Here is a 25,335-nt window from a genome sequence, read left to right as displayed (position 1 = left end):
TGAAACTGCTTTTGTTCATTCATAAAAGCATGCTCCGTGTTGTACTACCTAACCGCCTCTAGTGCCTGCAGTGGGTTGTGATTCTGAAATAAAAATAGATTTTCCTTTATGGCATCTTATTACTAGAATTAAAAATACCTTCACAAATATTCCACCCTCTTGCCGGGAGAAGTAGTCTTACTGCGTGTTGCCGGGGTCTAAGCATCGGATTCCAAAGGTGACCTCAGACTGCCTGCATCAGGTGGGAATACTGTCGTTATCAGGTAGAAGGCAAACAATAAGCTAATGAACAGAGCATAATCATTCGGCTTCAAACAGAAAGGCTCGAAAAGTCACGTCGTTTCTGATATACGTGCCCCAGCACTACGTGCTATTGCCCCCTCAAAATAAATGAGAATAAAGCCATAGGCTCGCTGGGTCGGTCGTGCATGCTCGAGCAGCTTTCACATTTGTATGTTTGCAATTCTATTTCAAACAATAGGAAATTACAGACAGACATTAAAATGTTCCAGGATTTCTGTTGCCTCCCTTGTGCAGCTCATTTCCAAGGCTCTGCGGTTGCCTTGGAAACTGGGAAAGGTGGAGGGCTTGGTTCAGCCTGGGAGCCGGCTGCAGAGCTGCAGGCAGAGGTTGGGCTGCAGGGGGGCACATGGGCGTTCCTCTGCACGGGCACCGCAAGTGTAGGAGTGGGGCATTTTGACTTTTATTTGCAATTCTGAGCACCCTGGTGAAGCTAGACTGAAAAATGCGATAGGGAAGTGTCGCATCTATTTAGATGCCATTGACGGCTAAGATCTTTTGCAGTGTTTGTTTGCCTAGAGGTAGGATTCTAAGTTGACATTTAAATAATTGACATTTAATTTGTGTGTTCATGGATGTTCAGCACGGCTACAGAGGAGGGAACTTATTAGACGCATAAATGTGAACCTCGCTTTAGGTACTCATTTTTAAAACCTGGAGATACACCCCCCCAAAACCAGCAAGGACCTACAAAGAAACCAGTGTTATAGCATCTATGAATTCAGTATTTTCCTTTTAGAAGCTCAAAATCCTTAATGGCATAAGAGCTAATCTCTAGGAAGCCACTGTGTGCATGTGGGAAGAAGGCATGTCGGGGAGTGTCCAGGTACCTTCAGGTGGGGACTCAGAATGCTTAAAGCTGCTGCTTTGCAGATTGCCAAGAATACCTTGGCACCCCAAAAAAAAATCTCTTAAATGCTTGCGTGAATCCCACAGAGAAGCCAGGAGGGGCAGCTCTATTGTGGTTCCACCAGTAGTGAGAGGATGTAACAGCCTACTGCTGCCTGAAAGGGCAGGCTGTGCCTGTGCACAGCGCGTAGAAATGCGTATGCACGAGTTGCGTGAGCAGTAACAAAGACTGCCTGTGGGTAAGTCTTGCAGAAATGTGTCAATGGCAAATACAACAGCCAGGATAGAAAGAACACAGAATTCAAGGAAAGTTGATGAAAAGATCTCAGTGCTAGCACAATTCTAGATATTTTTGTGGTCGCAAAAGCAGTAGTACATAATTCCACGTGTAACCAAGCTTAAGCCAGTCCATGTTGATGACATTTCACAGCAGCTGAGGTTTCTGCACTATGGAAGAAAAAGAGACATGGTTTGTTTGCATGTCAATTCACCAGAGCAAACTGAAGGCAGCTTTTGAAAAATATCCAAAGTATTTTTCCAAGGTCACAGCAGCCAAATGCAGGGCAGAGAAAATGTTAATGATTTACCACATTAATTATTAGCAGCTCACATTTGCAAAATTCCACTGTTTTTGTAGCTGTTATAATTTTAATTTAACATTGCAGTGCGCTGTGGCACTAGGACCAGTAAACCATCGATCTGATGTTACTGGTCAAACACCTCAGTCCCACTCCTCCCTGCCTTTCACAGAATCACAGAATCGTTGAGGTTGGGAGGTACCTCTGGAGATCACTGAGTCCAATCCTATATTTAGCCCATCAGGGTCAACTAGAGTGAGGTTGGACGGGGCTGTGTTCAGTCAGGCTTTGAGTATCTTCAAGAATGGAGGCTTCACAACATCTCTGGGCAGCCTGTAGCAGTGCTTGACACCAAAAAACAATTTTCCTATGTTTAAGTGGAGTCTCCTATATTTCAGTTTGTGCCCATTGCCTCTTCTCCTGTCACAGGACACCACTGAGAGAAGCCTGGCTCTGCCTTCTTTGCACCTTCCTTTCAGGTATTTATACACACTGGTAAGATTCCCCTGAGTCTTCTCCAGGACAACCAGTCCCAGCTCTCAGCCTCTCCTCATATGACAGATCCTCTAGTCCCTTAACCACATGCGCGGCCCTTTGCTGGATTTGCTCCAGTATGTCCGTCTCCCTCTGGTACTGGGGAGCCCAGAATTGGATCCAAAACTCCAGACGCGTCTCACCATGGCTGAGTAGAGTGGGAGGATGCTGCTGAACATGCTTGCAGCAAGGACACACTGCTGGCTCATGGTCAACTTAGTGCCCACCAGGACCCCCAGGCCCTTTTCTGCAAAGCTGCTTTCCAGCTGGTGCTTGGGGTGATTCCTCCTCAGTTGCAGGACTTTGCACTTTCCCCTTGTTGAAATTCATGAGGTTCCTGCCAGCCATTTGTCCAGCCTGCCAAGGTCCCTGTGGATGCCAGCACAACCCTTTGATGTATCCACTCAGCAAACTTGCCAAGGGTGTGCTCTTCTGCTGCTTAATGCCATTAAGTCATTAAGATGTTGCACAGTGTTGGCCCCAGGATCAGTCACTGGGGTGCACCACTAGTGGCCGGCGTCTGAGCTTTGTGTTGATCTCAAGCCCTTCAGCCTGGCAGTTCAGCCAGTTTTCACTCCTTCCTCTTGTCCATTTATCTAGGCCACACCTCAACAGTTTGCCTATGGGGATGTTATAGGAAACAGTTCAAAAGCCTCCACAAAATAAACAGTGTTCACTGCTCTTCCACCTTCTATCAAGCTAGTCAGGTTATTGTAGAAGGCTATGAGGTTGGTCAGGCATGACTGCCTCTCTGTAAACCCACGCTGACTAACACCAATCACCTTCTTGACCCTAACATGTTTGGAAATGGTTTCCTGAAGAACTGATTCTGCCACCTTTCTAGGAATTGAGGTGAGGCTGACTGGCCTGTAGTTCTCTAGATCATTCTGCTTGTCCCTCTTGAAGTTAGCAGTGATATTTGCTTTTTTCCGGTCCTCGGGAACCTCTCCCAGTTGCCATAACCTTTCAAGGATTATCAGCAGTAATGACATTGACCTATCATTGTACTCTAGGACAGCATCTCTATATTCCTTCTGGACCCTACTACCACCTCCTATATGTTTCCTTTCTATGTCTGTGTTTAGTCAGGAGCTCCTTATTTGTCTACCCAGGCCTTCTGGTGCCTTTGCTCGATTTCCTTTTTGTCAGCATGGACCATTCTTGAGCTTGGAGGAGGTGATCCATGAAAGTCAACCAGTCCGCCTGGACCTTTGTTCTCTACAGGATGATCTCCCATGGGATTCTTCCTCTGAAGGAGGATAAAATCTGCTCTCCTGAAGCCCTAGGTTGTGATTGGGCTATTTGCCTCGTTCCCTTTCTCTCAGGATCTCGAACTCCACAATCTCATGTTCACTGCAGCCCAGGTTGCTCCAGCCTTTGCAGTCCTCACCACTTTTTCCTTGTTTATAAGAAGCAGGTCCAGCAGAACGACTCCCTTTTCCATAACATGTCAGTAAGTTACCATTAATTTGCTCCCCAGCCTTCCTGCTTTGCTTGCACCCTGCTGCGTTAACCCTACAGCAGATATCTAGGGGGGGGGTCAACGTTCCCCTTGAGGAGGACGGCCTGTGAATGTAAGGCTTCATCTGGCCGTCTGAAGGTCTCAGCCATATCTTCCTGACCAGAAGGCGTACAGCAGACACACGCCCCATAGCAGATATCGGTTTGCCCACTGATACAGACCGTTTAGATCGACCCCAGCCGGCTCATCACCCACCCTGCTGATCTCTCCCACAAAGGGCAACTCCCCTGCGCCTTCCCGGCCCGTCCTGCCCACAGCCCCCACGGCCCCCGGCTGTGTGACACCCAGCACCCCTCCGCGGCGCAGCCCGAGGCCGCCCCCTCCGGCCCTACCCCGGGTACCCGCCCAGCCGAGCAGGTGAGGTAAGGCCCCGCCCCCTGCGGCAGGCCCCGCCCCCCGCGCCATCCCATTGGCTGTTGGCGGTGTCCCCCCGCCCGATAACCCACGGGACGTCACGCCAGGGGGCGGGGCCGAGCGGCCGCTTTAAGGCCGGGCGCGGGGCGCGGCCGCCGCAGCCCGGGCGGGAGGGAGGCGACGGCGGAGGGCGGGAGGCAGCGGCGGGGCGGCGGCACCGGCACCATGCGTGAGATCGTGCACATCCAGGCCGGGCAGTGCGGCAACCAGATCGGCGCCAAGGTACCGCCCGCTCCCCCGGGGGCAGCGCGGGCGGCGGGGTCCGTCCCCGGTGCTGGCAGCGGGACTCGGTCCCCAGGCAGGCAGACAATGGGAGGGCGTCAGGGCGGGGGGGCGCGGGCATTGTGTTCGCTGCTTAATTGCGCCGCTGTTAATGAAGCTGCTGGAGGAGCTCGCCCTTGCGCGGGGTGCGGGTCGCTCCCAGGCAGCTGCTCAAGCACGCTAGGGAGTGGTCGGGGCTGCACGGGCTGCGCTGGCGGCGTGATTGGCACCGGGCAGCTGCAGGGGGAGCTGCCATTTTGCGAAATTTTTCTCGCAGTTCTGGGAGGTGATCAGCGACGAGCACGGCATCGACCCCACCGGCAGCTACCACGGGGACAGCGACCTGCAGCTGGAGAGGATCAACGTCTACTACAATGAAGCTGCAGGTAAGCCCGCCTGCTTCCTCAGGCACCCCAAAATAAACCGGGCAGGGATGCCAGCTCGTTCGTTGGAGATGGAAAAATTCCTGAGCAGGCTGTCATCCACCACTGACTGTAAAGAGCTTTGTTCTCAGAGGAGCTCCGATAGCGCCGTACTTATGGTCTAGACAGGGTGTCTCTCCAGTGAATCCTGCAGGGAGGCTGGGGGGAGCCCAGCGGTGCCCTCGTGGCGCTGGCTGCTGCCCATGGGGCTGTAACGCAGGCACCGTTCCCTCCCGCAGGTAACAAGTACGTCCCCCGTGCCATCCTGGTGGACCTGGAGCCCGGCACGATGGACTCGGTGCGCTCCGGCCCCTTTGGGCAGATCTTCCGACCAGACAACTTTGTCTTCGGTGAGTAAGTGCATGGAGAAGCACTATCAGACCACGAGCAGTCAGCTCACGAAAGCTCGGTGCAAGTGACCAGGGTGGGGCTGGATCCCTGCAGCAGGGTTGGGATGGGAGCAAGGGCTGATCCCCCTGGGGCAGGAGAAGACAGATCTCACTTCCTCAAGAAGGCACTAACGCAGCACCTTGCTTCTGGCACCTGCAGGACAGAGTGGGGCTGGCAACAACTGGGCCAAGGGGCACTACACTGAGGGCGCCGAGCTGGTGGACTCTGTGCTGGACGTGGTGAGGAAGGAGTCGGAGAGCTGCGACTGCCTGCAGGGCTTCCAGCTGACCCACTCGCTGGGTGGCGGCACCGGCTCGGGCATGGGCACCCTGCTCATCAGCAAGATCCGCGAGGAGTACCCCGACCGCATCATGAACACCTTCAGCGTCATGCCCTCCCCCAAGGTGTCGGACACGGTGGTGGAGCCCTACAATGCCACCCTTTCTGTGCACCAGCTGGTGGAGAACACGGACGAGACCTACTGCATCGACAACGAGGCCCTGTACGACATCTGCTTCCGCACCCTGAAGCTCACCACTCCCACGTACGGGGACCTCAACCACCTGGTGTCGGCCACCATGAGCGGCGTGACCACGTGCCTCCGCTTTCCCGGCCAGCTGAACGCCGACCTGCGCAAGCTGGCGGTCAACATGGTGCCTTTCCCGCGGCTGCACTTCTTCATGCCGGGCTTCGCGCCCCTGACGAGCCGTGGCAGCCAGCAGTACCGCGCCCTGACGGTGCCCGAGCTCACGCAGCAGATGTTCGACTCCAAGAACATGATGGCCGCCTGCGACCCCCGCCACGGCCGCTACCTGACGGTGGCGGCCATCTTCCGCGGCCGCATGTCCATGAAGGAGGTGGACGAGCAAATGCTCAACGTGCAGAACAAGAACAGCAGCTACTTTGTGGAGTGGATCCCCAACAACGTCAAGACGGCCGTCTGTGACATCCCGCCGCGCGGCCTCAAGATGTCCGCCACCTTCATAGGCAACAGCACGGCCATCCAGGAGCTCTTCAAGAGGATCTCGGAGCAGTTCACGGCCATGTTCCGCCGCAAGGCTTTCTTGCACTGGTACACCGGCGAGGGCATGGATGAAATGGAGTTCACCGAGGCTGAGAGCAACATGAATGACCTGGTCTCAGAGTACCAGCAATACCAGGATGCCACTGCTGACGAGCAGGGTGAATTTGAAGAGGAGGGAGAAGAGGATGAGGCTTAAATCCCCCATTACCAAAAGAACTTCTGTAAAGCTGGCATGCATACTGAATGACTTTCTGATAGTGGTGGTAAAGCATGTTCTTTAGATGCTGTGTACCCAATTAACCTCTCAGCACTTGTAACTTTGACAGATTTCTCAGTGTAACAGTTCTGAATCCAATTTATTACAATGTTTTTTGTCCTTTAATGTTAAAAGCACATAAAGGCATGTATTCTAGACTCTGTTTTCTGTCTTTCTTAACACCTCAATTGGACAAAGAACAGATGTTCAGTCAGTGTGTTTGAGAAGAATTAAGTTTAAAGGCAGTTTAGAAATCTAGCAGCACAAAGGTGTGCTCTGATCCATGGAGGCTTACATATTCTCAAGATGAATGCTTCTCATGCAAATTTTTCCTGCTTTTTCTTACAGGACTCAAACACACCTAACCTGAATATGGAAAGTCAACTAAACAGTGTAAGGACACATACATCTAACTTACTTTACGGTTTAGGTTACAGTAAGAAATCTTCCACTTGTCTGTTGAAGTCCTCTGCAAAACGCAGGTGTAGATTATGCTTTCCTTCTGGCATCAGGAGCAATCTTAAAAAAGGGGGAAAAAGCACATGCTGAGTATGTCCTACATTCTGGGAGCACAGGTAATTTAACTGTTTTTATTTTCCCTCGTTCTTGGTTACCCAAGTCAAAAAATTAAGTAACGCTAAAGTACAGTTCCCACGTATGTGGTGTTCAGAATGTCAACTACATCAACAGGCATACTACTTGCCTTACTCTGGGGAGGATAAACTATGCTTAAAACCATTTTCTTCTGTCCCAGACCCAGTTTCTAGGAATGTTTTTAGTGGTCTGTGAAGATTGTGACATTCTGAAATTCAGTTGAGAAGTTTTGTCTTCTGAAGGTATGTCAAGCACCTAAGCTGCTTTGCCTCCTTCAGAGAACACTGGCTGTCCTAGACAGGGAATGCACTGAACAGGTTGCTACAGAAACATATTTCATGACACTGTTCAAACTTGGTTGGCATTTGAATTTTCTCATCTTTCTGCTACAAGACAAATTCAAAACTAATGCCATCCATTCATCTTTTAAAGTAGAAAGGGATGACAACTTCTGCAGCAGAATTTTAACTTAAGATGTAAAAAAGTGTTTAGAAGAAGAACCTGAAGATTAAATCTTTAGGCTCTTAATGCTGATAGGAGTGAATGGGAAAAACCTTATACCTTTGGTATGTACTTTTTACAAACCCAAAAAGAAGTGTTAAATTCTTTGTTCTACCACTTACTAAGCTGTTTCAACAGAGCTAAAGACATTCTTGATTGATACTTTGTTGCCTTTATAACATATAAGTCCTACTACAGTGAGGGTAATCATTCTTTTAGTGGTGATAAAATTCTGCTTTTTTCATCAGAAAGAGCAGTAGTATGGACCTATTTGGTTCCTCTACCACTTCTGCCTGAATTTCATTGTCTCTTTCTTCAAAGACAAAGCAATATACAGATATACAATCCTACACCACTATGAATGGTTTTTGCTACTGCTGTTAGGCCTAATATGACCTAACTCTAGCCATACAGTGCAAAAGCAGGATGATAGCACACATGACAGAAATAAACAATGCTACAAATAGCAAATCGTTTTCTACTTTACAAAGGAAGAGAAAAACCAAGGCAGGAATAGCAGATGTTCAAAGAGTGTTACTGGAATTTAAAGTCTTTCTGCTTTACAATGGAAGGTTTCCTCTCTGGTGCAACAAGAAAAAAGGGGAGGTTTGCCTAAGTATTTTCTGCATATTTCTGAGAATATCACCATTAATTCCATTTCTTATCTGGTAAATACACATATGGGAGAGCACTTCAGCACAAAGACATAAAGAACAGCATTATGTTTTATCATACGGCAACATCTAATGCTTTCTTTTGTGGCTTTTCTTCCAAAAAAGCTATCTGATCCTTGTCTAGTTTTTATTATGACATGCCTTAGCACCTAGAGCGTTTTTGAGCTCAGTGAAATCTAACAGAATAACAAGTCTTATAAGCAGGGCATATGTGGGCGTCACTAGCTGGCTGACATTGGAGAAAAAAAATGCTTGCATGCGATTGTTCTCTTGTTCTTATCTTTCCTGTGGAATGATACCTTTTTATGAATGGCAGAGTTGACTTTGAGGTAAATATATCACTCAATTTTTCACAGAGATGACACCTATAACGGATTCCTACACTCTATTCATAAAAATGGGTTCAGTTCTCCTAATTCTTTTCTCTAATGCTAATCAGCGCTATCTGTTATTGAGTAGTAATAGAACTCTTGAATTCATGTGCAAATGTATGAAGAAAACTCAGCTGGTGGAATCCCAGCTTTTTATGGGAAGCATTCCGGATTTTCAAAAAGGAGCAGATGTTGCCTCAAGACTTTTTGTTTATGGAGTAATATGTGAGCATAGTTGTACAATTTGTCATTGAACTTTTCTGAAATACACTAATAATTCCTGGCACAGTTTAAAAAACAAATCTTTGAGGTTGTAGTTCACATCAACAAGGAAGAGCAAAGATCAGTATCCTCTGCTCCTCTCCAATAACCAGTAGTCTTGTCCCATTCATAGCATCTGAATTCACTGCCCTAGGGAATGGGACAGAAGTTAGGTATCTCACAACATAAGGAATGTAATGGCCATAACAGAGAAAACAAATTTGCTTATTTCAGTAAGTATTAGAAAGTGGATCTGTGTGAGAAATGGGAAGAGAAAGAGGACCTTATGTGGCTTCTCCTGGAGAAAAATAGGAAGGTGCTTACTGAAGCACTGATACTTCTTTGTTTCTTACTTTTTATATAACAAGAAAGGTCCAGCTACACTGTTCGCATCATAAGCTGCTAGGGAAATTTAGAATAGTTCCATCTGTGACAGAGAATACTTGTCCAAATGCATTTTTTTTTTTAACATTGTGGATTTGAACTTCCTTTCTTCAACAACGATTTAGAAACACTCCATCACAAAACTTACCGGGAGCCTTTGATGTGCTTCTGAATGTATTCTGCATGATAGCGTGGAACCAAAGGGTCTTTCTCACCATGAATTATAAAAGTGGGACATTTAATGAGAGGCAGCAACTGTTGGCAGATATTACCTAGGGAGAAAATAAATGAAGGTTATACTTCGTCTTAAAATAGTGTGAAAGACTGAAACTGCTTCTGTAAAGGATTGTGAAAACTCAGGTTCTAGCTGTTGCCTTACCTTCTGGATAGCATGCAATTATTCCACAGAACAATATAAATAGGGCTATAACATTTCTTTCACTAAAGTACTATGCGAGTACTGAAATTTGCTTAATTAACGGACATTAACACAAATGGATAGAGCAAATGAAGTTAATTGTCCCATGTCCCCAGTCTCTTGTACCCAGGCTCGCTCTCTCTTTTTTTTTTCTTCTTTTTTATCTTAGCATCTTACTGCCTTCATGCTACATTTTCTTATGGTGGCTATCTGTTTCCAAGACTTGCTACTTTTATCAACAAGTTAACTTAGGTTGTATTTCTGCCTGTTCCACCTTCCAGACCCCTCGCTGTCAGCAATAAATAACCATTTAATACAAATTATACTAAAACTATTCAAAGGTTGTTCTTCCTGCACATTCATTTTACAGAACTTCAATAATAATTTTATACTTACTAGTCTTAAATCTTAGTAGAAGTAATTTTAATGCTTTTCATTGGAGACTTTTCTATTTTTCCCCTTTTTTTACCTCATCACATAGTGCCACAGTTTCCATACTCTTTGGCTAACTTCCCACGCTCCTGCAAGGGAATCTATGCGCAAAGCATACTTGATGTGTTTTATGTTCCATTTATCCTTGAGATAGCTTTATGTCCCATTTGTAGTTTTCTCCTTGCAGTTACCAGGAGCTGCACAGTTAATATTTGTGCATGCATGTCTTCCCTAGCTCTTAAGTCATCCATGGTTTCATAGAGTTTTCCCAATTGCTTGGTTATTTACCTTCTCTTAGTTTGCAGTTATAACCCTTAAATATTTTCATTTAGAACTTTGTACTCGTGGTCATCAAATACCTGCACAAATGTTGACTGTTTCAGAACAACTAACAAACAAATTTAAGTTATTTACCTAAGGTCATGGTTGGCAGTCAAACTAGGAAATAAAACTGTTCTATTCTACAACCACTACATTATGTTTACTCTAATAACACATAACAGCAAGAAGAATTTTGAATTTTGCAGCTTTATGAGCTTACTCAGTATTGATAAATGTTGGTACCCTCTAAAAGTTTATTTCTTGTACAAGTTCATACTAGAAGCTGTTAGGGCAAATAATCTGTTCTTTGAAAAGTACTTGAGTTGTTGACGAACAAAAGTTTTGTTGTCCTTTTATCTCTGATTTGTTTTTCTCTTCTAATGGCTTTTACTAACCCCTTTGCTTGTATTCACCACAAATAGCCTTTTCTGCAGTGTTCCTTAACTTTGATTCAAAGGTCTGCTTGTATTCTAAGTCACCCTTCCCAAGTTAATCATGGAAAAATTGCAGTCTGACGGTAGCTAATCATTTTCAGCAAATGTTAGTCTTCTCCCAAGAGCTGACCCAGTTACAGCATCTGGATAATTCAGCTCCTTGTTACATGTCTCTGGGTGGCTTCCATTTCACAGTCGCTCCACCTCATAGTGTTTGAAGCATGTGCAGACAGTAAGAGGATGCCACAGCCAGTGTTTCATGGGCTTGGGCTTTGGATTTAAGAATAAACAAGTTTTAGGGAGATACATTCTAGAAAGGATAAAATGAAATGATATCACAGTTTGTTACAACTCTCTAGTGAGAAAAATTCTAGTACCATGTTGCTGATGCATGGGGAATCTTGATGAAAAAATGTGAAAAAATATTTTTCCCTTTAGCACCTGCTGTCTGTTAATGTATATCACCTCCTGTCTTTCATTAGGAGAGTTGCAGGAAAATATATTTAAGAGAATTACAGACTTCTTGTTTTATACACTATGCATTTCGGCTTTGTCAAATTGAAGGCAATCTTCCTGTGAATTAAAACAGAACTGCAGGTTATTACTCATGGTACCCTTGGTTGCAAGGGCTATGTAGAGTAATTGGAGAAGTCTTCAGAGAGAAACATTCAATAGTGATTATACTGCTTGGTTTAACTATTCTTTTTGGATTTGAAATGCCCAAGCTGTGCCAATAGTATTTTTTTAATATTTTGTTGGTTCTGAGTTCTCAAAATCTGAACTTCCTTCTTTTTGTACTCATCATTTGGTACTACTTTGAAAAAGTGGTTCAGCTACTGCTCACACCATTTGGTACTACTTTGAAAAAGTGGTTCAGCTACTGCTCACACCAACTCGAACACACCTCACTTCTGGGATATCTTAATGTCACCAAGATGCAGTGCTTAGATGCTGAGAAAGTAGAGGAGAAAAAAGGTTGAGTAGAATCCCTCCTGTTCAGTCTGCACAAAAGCAATGATTTAATCATGTAGTTTTGTGCTGGAGCAAGAGAAGGGACTCATCAGCTAACTATTCCCATAAATGCTTTCTCCTCCTGTACCTTGCTGGTTCTGTGAACCATCTAAAAAGTAATTGCTTTATTCCTAAGTGTGAGTCAGGCACAGCTTTTAAAGCCATATGCAGAGGCCTTCCTTTCCTGGCTGCCAGGAATACTGCTAGATTTTTATCCAGAACAGTCTGCTACTATAATTGCTTCAGATTAACACTGTAAGTGCCTTACCATCTGACTTTTCAGCAAAGCTGGATATTCCATCTACCCAAGCCTCACAGGTTTTTGCAAAGTATTCATGTCCATACATCTCTTCCAGTGGTTTCTTAACCTTTTCACTCCACTTTGAAACATCTCGGATACCTATATAAAATAACATTGAAGTATGTTAGGACCTTTCCTGATAAAACCCAGTACTGTCAACATCCAATACGAGTAACTTTTCAAAGACGACTGCAGATATGAACTTAAAACTTGAAACTGCATTCAATGGTTTTAAATAATTCTTAGCATGGAAAGGGTATAAAAAAGGGGTAGTTTTATTATCTCTGCTGTGATCTTTCTGAGTTACAAAAGACTATCTTATGTTCACATGGGGAAAAATTATATATATGTAGAAGAACACAGTCCTACAATTTCTGTTTTTTCTTTTTTTTTTTTTGAGGGCACGCAGAAGATGAGCTCAAGGAGGTACCTTGCGTACCTTGTAGTAATCTTGTGTATAAAAAGGAGACTATTTTTGTATCACTGTGCCAGAGCTAGCAGTTCTTTTCTATATCCTTTAGCCTTTTGCTTTGGTTTATGGATGGAAGTTCTTCCATGGTTCTTACCAGTATTCAGAGGAAGGAAGCTCTTACTAAGGCATTCCAGCAGGCTGACGTCATGGTACATTTGCCATAGTCTTAGAAAAAAACAAGCAGCTCTACTTAGTAGAGCCCCATGACTCATGGCATACTGGCTACAGTTGTACAAATAATCTGACATTCTAGTTATTTGTCAGCTTTACTTATTTTTCCCCTAAAATTTTAAATACAGCTCACAAACCAGATATCCACAAAGGTGACGTTCACTAAACTGTGTTTCAGTTGTACAGCTTTTCATCAAGAAAGCTCAAAACAACATTGACAAAGCAAAGAACGCTAAAAGAGACCTAAAAAGTACTGAATCATTCAACAGTAATATATGCCAGTAGCAAAGCTTTTAATTGGTTTCAGATGGAAAATAAGGAAAGAAAGGAGTTTGCAGTTAATTAACAAGCAGAACCTGTCCAGCCAAATGAGCAAGGTAGTACTGATTGAAAGTGGTGTTTTGAAACATCTGATTGGTAACCACCAGGAAATGAGTGTGATCATCCCAGGCTAGCTGTCACTGAACAGCTGTTTCCCTTACAGAATGTACTGTTTTATCCATGCAGCCATCATTACTTTAAAAAGATGGTAAGAAGAAAGCCAAACCTTGATAGGACATAGATACCAAAAGAACGCCTTTCTCTCTTACCAAACCCTCTGTTGTAGGTGAGGTGCACTGATGGGCTTTGCAGAAGGCTTGCACTGCTCCTTCAGGAGCCCTATCACCCAGAGAGAGATGTTGAAAGCACCAGTCCACAAAAAGGCCAAAAGTCAGCACTGTTGCAGGCACTAACTGCAGTCCTTCTAAAGTAAGACTTATTTTTTCTATTGGCTCATTCTGACTGATGTGTATTTTGTAATTATTATGTAATAAAACCTCTGTACATATAAGAGCATGTAAAGAACTGAAGTAGCACTTTTACAAAGCTTAAAAAAAAACCCACACAACTACTGCTACTACTAATGATAATGAAAATGCTTTAGTACAGGTGATGTAAGTACACATGTACAATACATACACGAGTAATTTAGCTGAAGCCAAACAGATTCCACAGCTGGTATAAATCAAATGCCAATCACTTCAATTAAATTTCAATTAAATTACGATCAGTTACATTTGTTGAGAGGCTGAATGGTTAACTCTTTTTATTTCTAATTTCAGAAGTAAATAAGGTTCATTTCTGAGTTCTAGCACTGCTGTTTTGCTTTAGAGTAGCGAATGGTCAGATTTTGTTTTACTTGAATGTAATAATGATCAGAAATATGGTGTTTATTTATTTTGGAAAGGTTTTGTAACCACAGTAATTAACTTGAAAGGAATGCAAATTAGAAAGGCATCCTGGGATGTTTACTTGAATGATTAATTTGCTTCCTTTGCTCAAATGGTAAGTTATGAAGTTGTTTTCTTACTGACCATGCGTTACATAGGCACTAGAGGCAAAAGCTGTTATGTGCTAGTCCAATGATTTTCTGTGGACCTTGTCTAAGTGTTGTGCAAGATATGACAAAGTAAATCAAATGTGGGGTCAGTAGGATTATTTGGAGTTTATTTTTAGGAATTTGTTAAAGCAACAAAAATCTTACCTTCTGAAAATGACTGACAAGCTATTATAACTTATGCTTTTTAGCAGCTGTTGATGAGGCCTTCTTAATTCCGCTATATTACCCTCGGAGTAATTGTTGGGCAATTTCTCCCTATGATTTTAATCTATCCCTATAGTTAGCAACTTGGTGAATTTTGTGTCTTGTTTTGTTATGTCTTCAACTGCATCCCTACTTAGCTGTAGTGTGACTGAAATCCTTAGATCAAGATGAGATGAAAATAATTTTTTTAGGATATGATATTCCCCTACCCATTCAGTTTATACGTACCATTATAAATTCTCACGTCCTCTTGAGTAACGCTAGCATTTGCTCCCCAGACAACCAACTTGTGGATAAGAGCTGGATACTTTGCGGCTGCGATGAGTGCTGTAATACCACCATCACTCCATCCCAGCAAAGAGAACTTCTTGAATTTCAATGCCTTGATTTGTACAAGAAAGTTATATGAAAAATATCACTTGGCTTTACTAGCAAATATCAAGAATTTCTTGAAAACTGTCTGTACAGATCTAGACACAACACTGCATAGTTGAGCTATAGTTAGCTTACAGCTAGCTAGAAAATATAGATTTTCCTTCTATACAAAAACAAAACAAAAAACATAGGTCAAATATTTGGAAAATAAGAAGTTATACCTGCCCTTCCATATTTCCATGGCTGTTTAAGGAAACAAACATCAGTCATATTAGATTTCTGCTACATTTAAGAAGCCCTCTTGAAATTAAGAAATGTTTATTTATAATAGATAGTAAAGACCTTTTCAGAAAGCCTGACAGTATCAAGAATGTGTGAATTCTCTTTGTATAAAGTTGGCAAAGACTATCACAGTGTGGGATGGTATGTAATCCAAAATCAAGATGAATTTAAGAAAAGTTTAAGATTTAAAAAAATGGAATCCAGTGATCTAATTTACTTATGCTAGCTGTTTGCTTTTTTCTTTAATAAAATAAAAGAAAAAAGGGAAAAAATCTGCTGAGTAATGACCAAAATATGCTTAACGTGTTTGTTACAGGATTGTATTGAATTTAGGTGCCTAATCCACATTTTCTGAAGCATATAACTGATGAACTCATGAAATCAATATGGATGAACTAATTTTAAGTTTTAGTTCATCATGAATTCCAGTTCAAAGCACTGATATTGCAACACCTCCTTCTCATAAAGGAAGGCTCAGAGCAAAAAAAAAGTCAACCAAAACCTTAATTCATTCTGACCTGTACACCGCTTTCCACTCAGAATTCAAAATTCTCATTTGCTCACATATCCAAGATCTGTGGTAGAGGGCAACAGCAGTGACAGGAGAGAGGATTTTGTGTATATGATGTTCAGCGGGCAAAAGGTGAGAAAAATAAAGGCATTAAGGAACAAATTCACCATTTTTACAGGAATGAAATTTAGTGGTTAAGAAGTATTCGATGTTTTGCATGTAGGAGTCTGAGTTTGCGAACTCTTTAGGAAACAAGCATAATCAAGGGTTTCAAAGTTGTTGGTTTTTTTTTTTTTTTTCCCCAAAAAAATTACAGCTTTTTAGATGTCATCAATGAAGATATTGTAGTTGTGAAGGAAAAAGAGGAAGTTAGTTGAACAAGGTGTTTTGGTGCTCAGTGTTTTGCTGTTGGAAGTCCCATCCTGCTTTCTTTGGACAGAAGAAAGCAAAAACACTGGAAATCAGAGAAACAAAAGAACTACACAGAGAGGAAAAAGTAGTTTATAATCTGGAAGCTTACTCTTGCTTGTAAACTTGAAGCTCCAGTGAGGCATAGCCTTATCAGTTGAGTTGATACCTGGCAAACTTCTATTGCTATCAGGCTTTTCTGGTTTTGGCCCCTTCCTCACTACTAGGTTTACTGTAGTGTTGGTCAATACTCAATTTCATCTGACTAAGCCATAATTAGCAAACAGAAAAGAAATAAGGCAGGGTAAAGAAAAGGACATATTAGGTAAGATCTGACAGGAAGAAAAGGGAGCCTGGAATTTTAGTAGCTGACCTTGGCCTGCTCAAAAATTAGTTATCTGTGATCAACTTTAAGTATTGTTCTGCTAAGTGTTACTGGTGTCTTGGCAAGCTTCAGGGGTTGGCAGCAGTGCTTACAAAGCTCATGTTTTTTTTTGCAGCTGTTCTCCTAGCACCAACACCAATGCACGGATCTCAGAGTTGACTGATGGGCGGAATAGACTACTAATTTTTTTTCTCTGTCTTAAGTTATTTGTCAGTGCGTCAGCTGAGATATATTTGCCTCCAGTTCTGTATTTCTCTCATTAACTAGCCATTATCTTGATGCATACTTTGGGTTGTCTCAGGATTCCTTCCAGCATGAGCAATTTCTTATCCCTTGTGCTTTTCAAAAAAAAATTAAAAACCAACAACAATGTGATGTAACAGGCATCTTGGATGTGGCATGCATGTTTGTTTGCTTTAATCTTGGACTACTTACAGCACAGGCTTCTACTTAATACTGGCAATAACCTGAGAGCTGGTTTTAGCTCCTCGATTCCGTGGGTGATTTTGTGCTCTCTTTACCCCATAGGGGAACAAAATCTCTTTTGAAATCATCTCCTCCATCAAGGTCTGTGTGAAATGCAATTGAAAGATCATGCGTGCTGTGACAAAAATAATTTATAGCAGTGCAATGTAATATCACTCAGTACTATATACTTTCATTGGATCACAGGAATTATGCAATAAATAAGGGCTGCAGTTGATTTACCAAAACTGGGAGAAGCCCAAATTCATACTTTCATTTGGACAGTAGATCTTCAGCATAAGTACCTCTTAAATATCAATAGAGTTTTCATAATGATAACTTTTAAGGCTATGGGCCTTTGCTGGGCTTTTCTTACAGACTGGGATGGAGCACAGCAAAGCAGGCTTATTGCATTATACTCCTTTCATTTCACACAAACTCCTTGACAGAACCCATACAGTGATAAACAGCACTGTCATTTGCATCGAGGTGCAAAATACTCTTCAGAATTTCAGCTTTTGTTATTTTGTCAAAACCTTGCAGCAGCCACAGCTCCAGCAGAGGCACCAGAACCTGGAAGAGCCTAGAATAAAGGTTCTGAAGGCCCACCTATACAGATGGATTTTCTGTCTGTGTGCATGCAAAGCATACATCATAAAGCCCTCTGCAGGAGTTATGATTTTTTTTTTTTCTGGAAATCCTAGCTGGGATGATTCCTTCGGATTTGTGCTATCCTTTATATGCTATGCTAAAATAGAATCAAGTTACCCATGCTTGGGAAGACTTTAATCATTTGTTGTTATATGCTCACATCAATGAACATCTTCAAAAATAACAGGATGCCACATCTCATTTGCTTTGGCAGCTTTAAAGATTGGTAGGCTGCTGTCCTGTTTGCACGCTGCATGGTTACATGCTTTCTGAGGACAGCTTTGTTTTCTGTTTGGCATCTATTAGTATTTGAACAGAGGCAGGAAAGGGGGTTATAACCATTTAAACAGAAAGTTTGTCACCTATCCATGGGAGCAGCTTTGTTTTCTTTGTTAGTGTAGCAGAAGAAATTGGTGACTTACTGTGCAGAGAGATTGCTTCTATGGTTAGAGGGCACAATTGTATCTTAATCCCGATTCTGCTGTCAGACTGATTTTGTTTCACCATGCAGAATATGGCTGCATTTCCAGTTTCATATGGTTCTGTAAGGTTACTGCTCGTTACAGAAATACATTTGGATTCACTGTCTGAATCTTGTCTCATATTTTTGGAATTTTAATGTTCTGCCAACTTTCTTAACATGGCCAATGAAACTGTATAGCTTAACGTAACAAAGCCCAAATATTAGGTAAAACTAAACCAGAGAATAGTGTTAGCACTTACAGGATGGAATAAAAGCAGAACTTAGGAATAAATATTTCTCCATCCTGTAGGATTTTTTATTTCAGCTTTAGGTCATATTCTTTATAATATCAATAGCTCTGTTATTAAGAGCTGTTATGATCACAGGAACCCTTCAATTTCCCACAAAATTTATTTCAGTAATAGGCTGTAAAATGCAAAGTGTCAGCTTAGTTTTCAGAATCAGATGTTTCTTGCAATGGATTGCTCAAGGCAAAATGCCAAGATTCTATTAGCTAGAGAAATTTCTAAGAATCTTTCACTACTGTAATCCCTTCCAGTCAAATCACTTGGCATAGGCTTTGTTCTTTTTATATAGTTCACCTAAACTTACATGGTCCTTGGCTGTAAACCTCTAAGGGCAGGGTTCTGGAATAAAAATGTATTGCTTTATAATTAATCCCCGCTGCTGAACCTCAGTGTATATTGCAGAAGAAATCGAAGAAGAAAATATTTTCCAGAACAGCGTGTGTTTGCCCAGTTTTAAGCCTTCATTTGTGTGTTCTTTTGCATAACTTGCTATCTGTTGGAAACACACACAACAGTAGGAAAACAGATTTTAAATATATATGGAGAAATAATAAAATCTGAGAACAGATTTACCTGCATAAGATCTACAGCATCTTTTGCATCCCTCTCAAAGAAATCTGGAGGAAAGTCTCGAGATGGAGGGATGGACTGTCCATATCCCCGAGGATCCCAAGCAACAATTGTGAAAAGTTGCTTATTCATAGACTTAAGCTGTGGTCCAAAATCTGTTTGACCACTCCCTGGAAAATCATAATTTTTCAATTAAAGTAACCACCATAACACTTCTATAGCATGCATATGCTAAATGGAAACTGGGGAAACTTGTATCTTAATTCTAAAAAAGAGGCTATCCATCAACTGAAGTACCCTTTATCTCTAATTGTAACTAAGCATTGCAACTCTCAGAAAGTACCATAACAAAAATCTTTAAAAGTATCTGTGGTGCACTGAGAGCAAACTATTTCTAGTAAGTATGTAAGCTTACCAAAACTGTGCTCTGCCTGGACGCTCTGAAAGAGTACCTTAAACTGATTCACCTGGAATTAACTGGGGTAGGGGCATATCTTTAACAGATTTAAACCAGTAGCATGATCATTGCTGTTCATCTGGCCAGCACAGAGGAAACTGTGGAAGGGGAGGAATACACTGACTCTAGCTACTAAATTGTGATCTATAGGTAAAAAGCATTTTGAGGGACAGTTCTCATTTGATGAAAAACTTCAGCAAAACTGTACAACTTTGGGTGCTTGAAGCTGAGCTTTAAATACTTGTCCTGAGATGAAAACAGTGACACAAAACCCAGAGAATTCTAGCTTCTGATTTTTCTAATATGTTTGTTGCCAAAAAGAGTCAAATAGATTTTTTTTTTCTCATGCAGAACTGTTTCTTTTATCAATGGCTCTGACTTTCAAAAGATTAAAAAAAATGAAGTACTCCAGTCTAGAAAATGCTATTGCAGTAAGCTATCTATGAGCACTAGGAGGAAGCTAAGAAGACTGCAATTTTTTTCTCATTTGGATTATGGTCATGTGGTAACAATATTGCACTACTTGACTGAAACCTGTTCAGCTCTAATATAAAAATATTCAAAGGATGAAAATTGAATATCAAGTTGGTTATTTATCATTATATTAAAATGGCTGTGCAAGGGCTAAATGCACTGCAAAAATCCAGGGGAAAAAAAAGCTTGTGTTAATTTCAAAGTGTTGTTATCAAAAGCATTGATCTCGATGGACAGATATCGTGTAGCTAGCAGAACCTGCTGTCCAACTCTAAACGTCATTGAGAGTTTTAATGATGTTGCCCTGAATAACCAAAACATGGAAATGCATTTTTAAGCAAAAAGGAAGTCTCAACGAGGCCTTTTTCACTATGATAATAAACTGCAAGTGCTGCATTATGTCTATTAATTCAATTGGAATGCACCTAGTTTCTAAAAATGCATGCATCCATCAGTTGTGTAACAAATACAGTTGACCCGATTCTTCCCTCTCTCCCCTCCCACCCCCATTACTTTGCACCTTCTGTAGCTATTTGCCACTTATACTGGACACTCACTTTGCACAGTCAAATCCAGAAGGTGTGAGTGACTATGAAATAGTCACTATTTATGTATGTATAAAAGGTGCCTGGTGAGATAAATAGTCTTTAAAAACAGTTAACTGGTTGCAATAACTCTGCATTTTCCTATCTTTTGTATGTGTAGCAATTTTATCTTTTAACAGCAATGCTCTATAATCAGGTGCTGAACATATTACAAAATAGTATTGTATGTTCTAGCATGAATGGTAAATGAGGTGGTTGCTCCACAAAGATAAGACAAAATCTCCAGACCTAGCATTCCGGGAAGCAGGAGAACTGCATGGCTTCCTTCTCCCGTTTGCTGATAATGCAAGTTGACTCCGTTCACTTGGATTTTGGCAGATGTTATTGAAGTGCTAGGAAAGGGAAGAGAAAAAGGAGAACATTCAGACGGCTAAGTCTCATTACTACATGGACATTAAAGGAATACTGAATACTTATTTTTTCTAGACATGAAAGACAATACAATAAAATTTAAATAGGGTGCTCACCCTTTCACAGATGCACAGAAGACTAAATACAAAACTTGACAGGAGCACAGATGTATTCGGTATGTCATCACTATATAACATTTGCACTTGTATTTCACAAATATAGTTAAATGAATTAAGATAAAGGAAAAGAAAAAAAGAACTGTGCAAAAAGGGGAATACAAAAGCATCTTTACATGGCTACAGTAATGTGGTAAAAGAGATATATTACAGAGGAGAAACCTCCTGCTGCTACAGAGTAACTTTTGAAATGGCTGGTGTTTACTTTAGTACTACTGAACTAGACTTCTCTGTCTGCCAAAGAAACCACCAATTATTGTTACAGTTCCTGGTGTAGGAGGTCTACATGAGAAACACCTTGCAGGGAGATGAGGGTGATATTTCTGCCTCTGTAATGCTTAATTGGAAAATACCGCATGACCAAAAATCCCTGCCCACTAAAGAAGTATTCTAAATGGAAAAATGTGAACTGGCAAGATTACAGGGACTGACCACATGGGACATCATGCTGAAATGCCTACATTAACCTTTTACTGCAAAGCAAGATGTACAAATGCAGTTAACCTGAGATACCGTTTCTAGATACAAATACCTAGTGAGAATGCTAGAAGTAGCATATATTGAAGATATTATCTTAACAGTATAAATGACTGCATCTGGTCTCCTAAGCAAGTTTGTATCCAAATGGTTGCCAGACATCTTTTCACCAACCTAACTAATTTTATCTAGAGGTAGTAATATGATATAAATTTTGCCTTTTGGTTGCCTAATGTTTAACCCCCGTTTCCTGCACTTCTCAGTCTAAATAGATTATTCTTCCCCCATGAATTCAATCAGTGTGAATGAACTTCACATGCTTACTTACAGAAAAGCTGCTTCCCACTGTTACATGTAACAACAGTCTCTATTCCATGCCATGCACCATACAACTCACTAAAAATTCAGTTTTAGCAAATAAATTCTGATTACAGCAAGTAAACACAGTCCCACCTGTATTAAACTTCAAATGATGGATTAAAAGTAATAAATACCACCAATTTACGTATTCCTCAGAAAGGGAATGACCAATAGCTGGTGAACTCAGGTTCCCAGTACATAAGTGGCAGCAGGCTCACAGAATGTGTGCGACATGAAGCCATACGGGTTCTACGTAAAATCTGGGTCTGTGTAACACAGCTAACCATGCCACGTGCCTAACTATAAGCAGTGACTTTGCAGAATGGCATCAGGTCTTTGTACCTGGGCAGATCTAACTTGAAAACTCGAGTACAAATCTAGATCCGCATTTCAAGAATGTAGCTCAGACAAAGAAACTCATTGTGTCATTGTAACTTCAGGGAGTTTTGTTGAATTGTTATGCCAATATGATTCAATGGAGTAGTTTGACTACCATTTTAAACCTTCTTTAAGTCCACGTACTGCACCTGATATGGCTATATACTTCACAACATATATTCTCAATGTAGCATTCAGATATACCTTCTCCTCCCCTTTTTGAATATGAGTTTTGCCTTTTTCTAAAAGAGGATGTTTTGTTATTTTTTCCTTAATATACCATATTTTAATTTGTGATTCAACAGGTTATTTTATCACAGTTCTCACCATAAAAAGTGAATACCTTGCTCTTAATGATTTTTATAGAAATGTGATTTATTTTTTTGCTTCTGATTATTAATTGCCAAAAGCAGGTCCAGATCCAAACAAAGCAGAAATAGTCATCACACAGTTACCATTTTTTTAAAAAAAGTCACCAACATGTAGTTTTCATAGACAAGGGGTATATATTCTAATTTCGTGATTCAGATAGCATTAGATTTTTTCCCCAGCTCTACCCTTTTACCTTTTTCAGGATTAATTATTAACATCGGGAGCTCAGGAATTTTGCTGAGTTTGTGAGGCACAGTTCTTGGATCTCACTTCAATCCAATGAAATTTGGGAGTTTCACATACAGTGTACTTTCAATACTTTCTGAACATATGTATATATATATATATATATATGAAACTGCCCTGGAAGTGGCTATTCCTAAAAGACTTGGTCTTCCCCACACCAAGCTCCTGTGAGTCTGAAATGACTTCAGTATGGTTGTCACCGTGATGACTTTGCTTCTGCAAATTTTTTTTGTAAAGACTGCATCGTTGGGCATAATCATGTTCGTGGAAGCAATGCCAAAAACCAAAACCAAACAGAAAAGAAAACCAAACCATGCTGTAACTGAATGAGTAGTGTTAGAGCTTGTAGCCCTGCGGAGCGGTGGATACGTGCTGCCTGCATTCAGCAAGGCGTTAGGGATGCAGAGCCCGCAGGCCTTGCAAGGTGCCCCGCTGCACCTCATACTCTGTAGGAGCGCACCTTGGTCTGGGCGCTACCTTTCTGTTCCCGCTGGGCTGTAATGCAACTTAGTCTTTATTTGTGTGGGGGGAAAAAAATGGTGTAACGTCTCTTTTCCTTAACAGGATTTGTAGAGTAAGCAGTATTACTTGGCTGTTAATCCTCCTCCTCCTCGTCCTTCTTTTGTACTACCTGCAGGAAAGACGGTGTCCGCAGGTACTAGGGAAGCGTTTCTCCTTGCGTCCTGCCATGCAGGGGGAAAGGGGATTGCAGAGGGAAGGCGAGACTGGTGAGAAGGGGCTGCAGACCCCTGCCACAGCTCCTTGCAGTATAGAGAAAGCAGCTAATGGCTCTTCCCAGCCGAACAAGCCTCCCCGGCGACCTGCAGCAGCCCTTTCCTCAGGGTGCTACCAGCGTCCCTGTTGGCACCCCCACCTTCCCAAACCTAGCACTCACCCCCCTTTGCTAAAACACCTTGCCCACCGCCACCGGGACCCCTCGCTGCCACCCACCCCTGCCTGTCAAATGCCACCTTCCCCAACCCCCGCTGCTCTCGGCCACCGGGCCGGGGGGCAGGAGGAGGCTGTATTATTATTTTTTTTTTTACCCGTAGGAGGCGGCCGGTCCCCGGGGCGTGAGCGGCACGGAGCGGGGGGACAGCGGCAGCAGCAGCGCCCGCAGCGCCCTGGCGGCGCTCGGCCGAGCCATTTTGGCCGCCGTTGCCGCTCCGCCTCCCTCCCTTCCCCCTGCCCGCCCTTGGTGGCCGCAATGGCGGCTCGGCCCGCCCTCCCCTCAGCCGCGGCCAGCCCCGGCGCCCAGCGGCGGCGCCTGCCGGGTGTGTGGGGGAATGGCGGCTCCGAGCCTGTGGGGGCGGAGGGGGCTGTGAGGGGAGAGCTGAGGAGCCGAGCCAGGCCTGGGGCAGAGCCAGGAGCCACGACCTCCTGGGCAAAAGGGGGTTCCTCAAGGCAGGTCAGCCTCGCACGGTTCCTCCAGCCCGCTGGGAGCTCAGTGACTGTCCCCAAAGTGAATAATAACGTCAGCCTTCTCACCCCATTGCTTGTGTAGGACCAACAAATCTTACAGGTGAACGACAGCCATAGCAAATGCGAGTGCAGAAAGGGATTAACTCAACTCTGTGAGCATACTGGTTCGGTTTATCCCCTGAGCAGATCAAACCATTTAAGATTAAGGTCTTTAGTACAGCTAATTACGAGCAATCCATCATCAGGACAAGCTGCCTTCACTCTTGCCCAGTGACACGTACGAGCCCCTACAGTTTCCTTCCATGTTCAGAGGCTCGTTTTTGCTCCGTGTGTTTCAGTGTCCACACTTTTGGTGGAAAATGACCGGAGGTAACAGCTGATTATTTTGAGTTTATGAAAAAGATTGGCTTGGTCTTTTGCTACACAAATTGTTTTTCTGAATTTTGCAGCTCCCTCACATCAAAAGGTGTTCCTTGTCATGGAGCTTCAAAGGGAAAGGTCTCAAACTTTTTTGTGTCCAACTTCACTCCTATTGAAATGCCTTTCAATCTCTAATCTTACATATCCTCCACCTGCTGTGGCTTAAGGAGATGCAACAGCTTCTCAGAGCCTGTGGTGAAGAAATGAGGGATAAGGTAGAAAGAATTCATCATATGATGTAGGGGGAGAAAAGAGGTAATTAGAAAGGCAAATCCAGGACCCCTCAACAGATGAGAGAGAAGGGAGTTGAGGACTGTGTACCACTTAGGAAAAGGATTGGGAATGGCCTCAAGTTGCACCAGCGGAGGTTTAGCCTAGAAATGAGGAGACATTTCTTCTGAGAAAGAGCAGTCAGGCATTGGGACGGGTTGCCCAGGGTGGTGGTGGAGTTACCATCCCTGGGGGTGTTCAAGGAAAGGTTGGATGTGGTGCTTGGGGACATGGTTTAGTGGGTGACATTGGTGGTAGGGGGATGGTTGGACCAGATGATTTGGGGTCTTTTCCAACCTTAATGATTCTAAGTGTTAACCCCACTGTCAGTGTGATGAAATCTGAGTGGCCCTTTGCAGAAGTGGCTGTCACAGAGGAGGTGCTGCTCCATGCATTATTTCCCGGCCTTCAGTCACAGCTCTGGGCTGT

General features: G+C 42.8%; 2 protein-coding genes across 3 annotated transcripts; one reads left to right on the top strand and one right to left on the bottom strand.

Annotated features, from left to right (window-relative positions):
- Positions 1-1,435: 1,435 nt before the first annotated feature.
- Positions 1,436-23,996, bottom strand: BPHL (biphenyl hydrolase like). 2 transcript variants are annotated; one of them, XM_080582762.1, is made up of 8 exons: positions 23,841-23,996; positions 20,663-20,766; positions 18,902-19,068; positions 14,709-14,862; positions 12,220-12,351; positions 9,484-9,607; positions 6,969-7,069; positions 1,436-1,596 (listed from the first exon to the last, which is right to left on the bottom strand). In XM_080582762.1, the coding sequence occupies exons 1-7, from the start codon at positions 23,939-23,941 to the stop codon at positions 6,982-6,984; spliced, it is 870 nt and encodes a 289-aa protein (XP_080438888.1). In that variant the 5' UTR covers positions 23,942-23,996; the 3' UTR covers positions 1,436-1,596; positions 6,969-6,981. The 2 variants fall into 2 exon arrangements, with proteins under 2 accessions (XP_080438888.1, XP_080438889.1); XM_080582763.1 differs by having other exon boundaries at positions 1,436-1,591; positions 23,841-23,981.
- Positions 4,261-6,708, top strand: LOC308190939 (tubulin beta-1 chain). Its single transcript, XM_080582760.1, has 4 exons — positions 4,261-4,419; positions 4,736-4,844; positions 5,120-5,230; positions 5,430-6,708. Exons 1-4 carry the CDS (start codon positions 4,363-4,365, stop codon positions 6,488-6,490), a joined length of 1,338 nt encoding a protein of 445 aa, XP_080438886.1. The 5' UTR covers positions 4,261-4,362; the 3' UTR covers positions 6,491-6,708.
- Positions 23,997-25,335: the final 1,339 nt, after the last annotated feature.

The sequence above is a fragment of the Anser brachyrhynchus genome (assembly GCF_964034855.1).
Source record: "Anser brachyrhynchus genome assembly, chromosome: 2".
Lineage (NCBI taxonomy): Eukaryota > Metazoa > Chordata > Aves > Anseriformes > Anatidae > Anser > Anser brachyrhynchus.
The sequence above is the reverse complement of the archived record's forward strand: the minus strand, read 5'-3'. Positions and strand labels throughout refer to the sequence as shown.

Coding starts and splice junctions, on each gene's coding strand:
- LOC308190939 (XM_080582760.1), top strand. CDS start 4,363: ATGCGTGAGATCGTGCACATCCAGGCCGGGCAGTGCGGCAACCAGATC. Junction 4,420..4,735: donor GCAACCAGATCGGCGCCAAG/GTACCGCCCGCT, acceptor TTTTTCTCGCAG/TTCTGGGAGGTGATCAGCGA. Junction 4,845..5,119: donor CTACTACAATGAAGCTGCAG/GTAAGCCCGCCT, acceptor TCCCTCCCGCAG/GTAACAAGTACGTCCCCCGT.
- BPHL (XM_080582762.1), bottom strand. CDS start 23,941: ATGGCTCGGCCGAGCGCCGCCAGGGCGCTGCGGGCGCTGCTGCTGCCG. Junction 19,069..20,662: donor CCTGCTTCCCGGAATGCTAG/GTCTGGAGATTT, acceptor ATGATTTTCCAG/GGAGTGGTCAAACAGATTTT. Junction 7,070..9,483: donor AAGCACATCAAAGGCTCCCG/GTAAGTTTTGTG, acceptor CCCTTTTTTAAG/ATTGCTCCTGATGCCAGAAG.